We start from the raw sequence: 7,378 nt of genomic DNA on the forward strand, positions 1-7,378 counted from the left end.
TATTAAAATTTTTGGTAGACTTTTCTAAGGTATAGCAGTCAGGGGGGATCCCTATGGCCAAAATTTTAGGTAATTTAAATTTTTTTTCTGAAATTTTAGAAAATTTTAATTACACCTCTTAAATCTTTAAAATTGTCATTAATTTCATAAAAATTTTAATTAAACCCTCAAATTTTTTAGAAAATATCATTATACTCCTAAAATTTTTACAAATTTACCCAAACTTAAACTCGCATAGCTTCAACAAATCATATCCGACTTTCCTAAAATCGGAAGGTCTGTCCCTGTCTTCAATCTTAACAATTTCATTTTCATGGCCACGCCATTGATGCTCCTAGTTTTATTATTGGCTTTTTCCTGTCCACCTTCCTCTTCATCCTCTGATGCGCTATGGGCGGGTTCATCTCTCTCAGTGGAGAAAAAAGGCGATGTCTTGGTTTCACCCGGTGGCACTTTCAGTGCTGGTTTCCACCCTGTTGGCAACAATGCTTATTCCTTTTCCATATGGTTCAACAAACCATCCTGCAATGCTACTGCTAGCAATTGCACCATAGTTTGGATGGCCAATCGGGATCAACCAGTCAATGGTAGAGGCTCAAAGCTTTCCCTATCGACATCAGGTAACCTTGTTTTAAAAGATGCTGGTCAGATCCTTGTTTGGGAAACGAGAACTGCCTCAAAATCCCTTCCCAAGTTAAAACTTGATGATGGCGGCAATCTCATCCTGTCTAGCTTGGAAGGCCATATATTGTGGCAAAGCTATGATTCACCCACGGATACTCTGCTTCCTCTTCAACCATTCAATGAGAGCTCGAAGCTCATATCATCAAGAAGCCAAGGAAGCTACTCATCGGGTTATTTTCAGCTTTATTTTGATACTGATAATGTTCTTTGCCTTGTTTACAAAGGTCCTGAGTTTTCAAGCGTTTACTGGCCTAGTCCATGGCTTTTGAGATGGGAAGCTGGAAGATCCACGTTCAATAATAGCAAAATTGCAGTCCTGGATACTTTGGGCAAGTTTACATCAACTGATAATTTTACTTTCTTGTCGGCTGATTATGGCTCAAAGGTTTCAAGACTGTTGAAGGTGGATTTTGATGGCAATATTCGACTGTATAGTCTAAAAGAAAATGGAGAAACTTGGGTTGTTTCATGGCAAACCTTCCGTCAACCATGTATGGTTCATGGATGCTGTGGACCGAACAGCATTTGCATTTATACTCCTAATTTTGGAAGGAAATGTGATTGCATTCCAGGATATAAAATGAAGAATAATTCTGATTGGTCTCTTGGATGTGAACCAAAATTTCTTCTTCCTTGTAACCGACCTGATCAGGTTGGTTTCCTGAAACTCCGCCATGTTGAATTCTATGGCTATGATCTGGACATGTTTCCTAATGTCACTTTAGAGGATTGCAAGAATAAGTGCTCGAAGTTGTGTGATTGCAAAGGTTTTCAGTTCAGATTTATTAAAGCTCATGAACCAGCTGGTACATATTGCTATCCCAAGACACAATTGTTCAATGGACATCGCCCGCCAAATTTTATTGCTGATTTCTACTTGAAAGTGCCCAAGGCTACTCTCTCCTTGTACAATAACGCTACCGTTCAACACTCAAAGTTACAATGTTCCAACAAAGTGCAGACCCTGGAACGAACGTATTCCAAAAAGCCTGAAAATGAGCCGCTGAAATTTGCACTTTGGGCGGTATGTTCAGTCGGAGGGCTGGAGTTTGTTGTTTTCTTGGTATGGTGTTTCTTGATTAGAAACATTGACGACACAAGCCCAATGGCAGGCAAGCTTCTTGCTGCCACAGGCTTCAGAAAATTCACCTACGCAGAGCTGAAAAAGGCGACAAATAGCTTCTCCCAAGAGATTGGAAGAGGTGGAGGAGGAATCGTCTTCAAAGCCACTCTCTCCGATGGTCGAGTTGCGGCAATCAAAACACTCACTGATGCTAACCAAGGGGAAGCTGAATTCCTAGCAGAAGTGAACACCATTGGAAAGCTTAATCACATGAACCTGATAGAGATGTGGGGCTTCTGTGCAGAGGGAAAACATAGGCTTCTGGTGTATGAGTACATGGAACATGGATCATTGGCCGAAAATCTCTCTTTAAAAGCACTCGATTGGAAAAAGAGATTCGATATTGCTGTGGGAACCGCAAGAGGCTTAGCTTATTTACATGAAGAATGTTTGGAATGGGTTCTCCATTGTGATATAAAACCTCATAACATTCTCATAGACTCTAAATTCCAGCCTAAAGTGTCAGATTTTGGCCTGTCTTGGCTTCTAAATAGAGGCGATGTTAAGCGTTCAAACATCTCGAGGATCCGGGGAACTAGGGGTTGCATGGCACCTGAGTGGGTGTCAAATTTTCCCATCACCTCTAAAGTTGATGTCTATAGCTATGGGATAGTTTTATTGGAGTTAGTGACAGGAAGAAGCCCTGCAATGGGAACCGCAGTGACAGATGATGGAAGTCCAAAAGAGAAAACAACGCTGGCAGCATGGGGGAGAGAGAACATGGCAAGTACCGGAGAGACCGAAACATGGAAGCATGAGATAATCGATCCCAAGCTGGAAGGGATATACGATGAGGCTGAGGTGCTAAATCTGGTTACTGTGGCTCTGCAATGCGTTCAGGAAGATAAAGACGCGAGACCAACGATGAGTGAAGTAGTAGAGATGCTACTTCGTAATGAAAACCATTGAAGGCCAAAGTGTCTCCACTAGATATTAATTATCATTATGTAATGTTGTCTTTTTAGTAAGTATTTATTAGTAATTAGGATCTTTCCTGTTAAGAAAGACCAAGTTGTTTAGAACTCTGTTTTCTCGACAAACATTGACAGTGGTACTCTCAAGGAAGCTTTACTGCCTAGACTATGGTTATTGGCAATAACAGTGCTGCAGCACATAGCTGGATATTAATAAATAGTGAAGATATGGTAATCCAATGTATGATGATCTCCTTACAATAAGTTTAGTCTCCTACATGCCACCATGACGATCTTCTTTCACTATATTAAGATTGATTGGCCAAGCCAAATTTCATCTTGTATGGTAATGATCAAATCCAAATCAATATTTTTCGTTTACAGACGTGCTGGAACATCGCGGAAACAAGGTGATATTGTTGGAATCATTCGTATGTTAGAAGTTTGAAAGAAGCTATCGAGGAAGTTGAAACCATAGTTTACTGTATGGTACGTAGCTTCATAAATAAACGAGGTGATATGGTGACAGGTTATCTATTTCAGACCTTTAGAGTAAACACATGGTACGCAACTTCATAAATAAACTAGGGGATATGGTGACTGGTTATGCATTTCAGACTTTTAGAGTAGACGCATGGTATGTAGCTTCATAAATAAACCGTGGAAAGACTTTTATGAGTGTTGTGTTCGGTATAGAATTTTTGAACACTAAATTTCCTTGAGATAGGAAAAGATAGTGTTAGCTTAGCAGTCTAATTTAGAATCTTGATAACCAAGTCGAGGTGATCATGAGCCGGGCCAGGCTTAGAAAAAATTTTTGGCCCGCGTCCTAGGCCTGGTCCCGGCTCGGCCCGAAATATGGGCCTAAAATTTTGTCTAGGCTCGGCCCGAGAAAAAATTTCTAAACATCAAAATTGTATAAAAAAACTACAAAATATAAACAACCAACTAAAATATCCATACATTAACCAATAACATATTTAATTTTATAACAAAATATAAATTGTAAGCTAAAATAAATTTTCAACAATTAGAAAGGAAGTATCATAAAAAACAACCGAAGAAACATCATCCTCATCATTCTCATCGACCTTTTTGCAACCAATTTATTATATTCGAAATACATTTTAAAAATAAAAATAAAAAAGTATTTTAAAAATAATTTAAAATAAAAAAATAAAAAAATAAAAAAAATAAAAATATTTATTATATATATTTATTATATAAATACTAAATATCTAATGGGAAATGGGAAATGTATTTTAAAAATAAAAAATATATTTATTATATTCGGGCCGAACCAGCCTCATTTTTTGCCCAAACCCATATTTCAGGCTTATATTTTTACCCGAACTCTCCCATATTTCAGGCTGACCGTCGGGCCGGGCCAGGCCGCCCAACCCATGATCACCTCTATAACCAAGTGATGTCGAGTTTATCTCAAAATTCTAACTGTGTTTTCTTATTTCTTTTTTTTTTTTTTGTTATTATATATAACACAAAACTTGAACCATAAAATATTTTCTTTTAGAGGGAAAAATTTTTCATCTTCCCTTTATTTTGTTTTGTATTTGTGAAAGTTGAACAATTCCACCTAGCAATTTAAGCTTAGGATTTAGGTTCATACTTTAAGCTTAAAATTATTATATTTATTCTAATGATTTATTTATTAGTATTATAGTTATAATTGCGGTTGGTGATGTAATATATTTTATTAATTATTATAATTATAATTTATAAATTTATTTGAACATATAATATAAAATTTAATAAAAATAAAAATTATAATAATGTATCATAATTTTATAAAATTGAAACTAAAAATATTAAAGGAGCTAAATTTGTTTTAAAAGCACAAATTCTACAATAAAAACAATTTAGTAAAATACACTTCTAATATTTTTATATTCCCTGCTAAATATGTCAATTTTACATTCCAACCAAATAAATTAAATAAAATAATATAAAATATCAAACTTTCCATCAATACTATTTTATTTTTATAATTTTATATAGATGGAAACATGTATCCTTACGAAGAGGACGGAGTCCATGTAAAATTTAATGGTCACAAAACAACATTAACTCATGGTTGATAGTTTGCTCATTGGTTTCAGGCCAAATTGAGGACAGTTGTACGAAACAAAACGAAACGAAACAAAATAATGAAGTCAGTCTCACTAAGATCTCAATGAATTCTTCCATGGACCATGGCGTGTTGGAACCACTTGCACTTATCATACAAGCCTTTTGGACTTTGAAAATTGTCGTTACCTTAAGTTACTTGTTTGCTTAAAATGAAAATTGCAATTGAAGTGCTAGACTACAATGGCCACTATGATTTGGCACTATGAAAATTGTGTAACAAAAACACATAGAACATCGATGATTTGTTTATGCAGTTTAATTTTCCTATATCAGCAAAGTCTAACTCAGTGAGTAATTCCAGTATCTTTGTTCACCAATAAAACAAGTGATTCACATTCTATCACTCCCCAAATATAGAAATCGCACATTTGTACCTAAAAACTAGAATACTCACCTCCAAATCCTCCCACTAAAAACTTGGACAGTAAACATTCAACAACGATTTGCAGTCTCACATAAAATAGATTGTAACACTCAGTATTGGCGGGTTCTAAGTTTAGGCAAGTAACTAGAAGGAATCTGAGTGGCATGGTCCTGTCCGTCCAATTGATGCTTCCGATGTACACATAGGGCGCATAACTAATATTAGAGTATAAGGTAAGGATTACTTTCTGAAATGTGTGAATATGTATAGAGGAAGTGAATGACAAGTGTCTCAAGGGTTATTGGGTAATGAGGATATCTCCAAAGGTAAGTTACAACTAGTTTATCTAGTTATGGTGCAAGTTGCATGCTAACGAGATAAGAATATTGGTTCAACAATTAATGTAAAGAATATTGATTGAACAATTAATGTAAAGAAGTTTTAATCAAAAGTGCTACCAAATTAATTATATCAAATTATAATTTTTTTCGAGGGACCAAAATAAAGATTTAAAGGAACCAAATAGAAATTTATCTTCGAAAAACGTAAATAAAGAAATTCAAAAAATTAAGGGGGGCAAACTAAAAAATATTCCTTCTTTTGGAATAAGATGGTAAAAACTGTGAAACAGATTGAAGAATGGATGGGCGAAACACATAAATACCCCCTTTGTAATAGGATGTCAAACGGTGGGAAAGAAGTTGAATTTATTTCTTTTTGGTGGTGGTTGGCACTGAAATTAATGGTCATAATTTAGATTTGACATTTTGGTCTTCGAATTTGGACCCAACTTAGTAGGACTGTGAGAGGTAAGTGAGGTGGGATTATGTATTGTCTATACAGGGAACGAGACAATATCACCTTCAGGGTGAGTTTGGATGGACGGTGCGTTTATTTGTGGTTAGTGTAAAAATAACGGTGGCGGTGAGATTAGACACTGTAACGATATTATAGCGTGAGACAAAAAATAAACTAAACACACCGCACCGCACCCAATCGCCCATCCAAACCCACCCTCAATTCACTCGACCAAGACGTCCAAGAATTTATCCATTGCGTACTGGAACCGCTTTCACTTCAATAAATAAATAATTTATTGTATCATTTGCATGACATCAATATCAATTGATCCCTATTATTAGAATCACAAAATACGGTCCGTGCTTATTTATTTCATTGAAATTCTATCTTTATTAATATCAATGAAATATATTTCATGACCAATTATTTCTTTTAAAAAATTCACTATAAAAAATAATCATTATGAATATTTTAATTTCGAAGTAGAAAAATATTTGGAGGGAAATTTTGATTTTCAAAGGCAGCTATTGTCTGCCAAAGCTAAAATTTTGGATAAAATGGAAATTTACTTTTTGATAAATTGAAACTTATCTTTTCTTCAATAGATTCTAAATTTATGTTTGTACTTGATAGTTATGAAATAAAAATCTATTGAGACGATTATAAGTTTGTTTTAGTAAATCTATTGCATTCCCAAGTGAATGTAAGCATAAAAGAAAATAAAAATCAATATTATTTCAATATTTGATAGTACAAAAGTAGTCGAAAGCTCTAGAAGAGCTAATATATTAATATCTTGTGATGGTTAATCCATTGGTTTTAAAAGATATTCATAATGTATCTCATATTGATATTGTGAACGAGAAAAGATTATATTTCATATGAATCAAAAGAGGATTAAATTATTTCTTCTTGTTATTAAATTGAATTGACTGTGACTATCTTTGTGATATTCTTTTGTCATCATCCCCATTAGGGATTGAAAGCAAAATATTTGACTGTGAAAGATCTACTTATGAGTAATACAATATGGTAATTCTATCTCAAGCTCGTTATTGTTGGATGCACCTGAAGTTGCAAGTTTTTTTTTAAACTGATGGTATTACTTTACAGTATTCAGAATAAATTCTCAATTAAAATTATGTGGAAAAATATTAGTGATGAGAACTTGCAAGAGAGAAAACTTATGTATGAAAAATAATTGGTTATGTACCTGTTGTACACCTGGAAAATAAGATCCACTCTCAAAGTTTGCTATTAATAATTTTTTTGGATATTTGAAGATTTTGACATATACCCAAGTGAATATTGCATATAATTATTTGGAAATTATATTTATTTTGT

The 7,378-nt window shown here is 34.4% G+C and overlaps 1 protein-coding gene across 1 annotated transcript; it reads left to right on the forward strand.

The window, feature by feature from the left end:
- Positions 1-220: 220 nt before the first annotated feature.
- LOC105797308 (putative receptor protein kinase ZmPK1) lies at positions 221-2,956 on the forward strand. The gene has a single exon (XM_012627271.2). It carries the CDS (start codon positions 314-316, stop codon positions 2,714-2,716), a length of 2,403 nt encoding a protein of 800 aa, XP_012482725.1. The 5' UTR covers positions 221-313; the 3' UTR covers positions 2,717-2,956.
- The last annotated feature ends 4,422 nt before the right edge of the window (positions 2,957-7,378 follow it).

The sequence above is a fragment of the Gossypium raimondii genome, chromosome 3, assembly GCF_025698545.1.
Source record: "Gossypium raimondii isolate GPD5lz chromosome 3, ASM2569854v1, whole genome shotgun sequence".
Classification (NCBI taxonomy): Eukaryota; Viridiplantae; Streptophyta; class Magnoliopsida; order Malvales; family Malvaceae; genus Gossypium; species Gossypium raimondii.

Excerpts from the sequence above, each read along its gene's own strand:
- LOC105797308 (XM_012627271.2), top strand. The coding sequence starts at position 314 with ATGGCCACGCCATTGATGCTCCTAGTTTTATTATTGGCTTTTTCCTGT.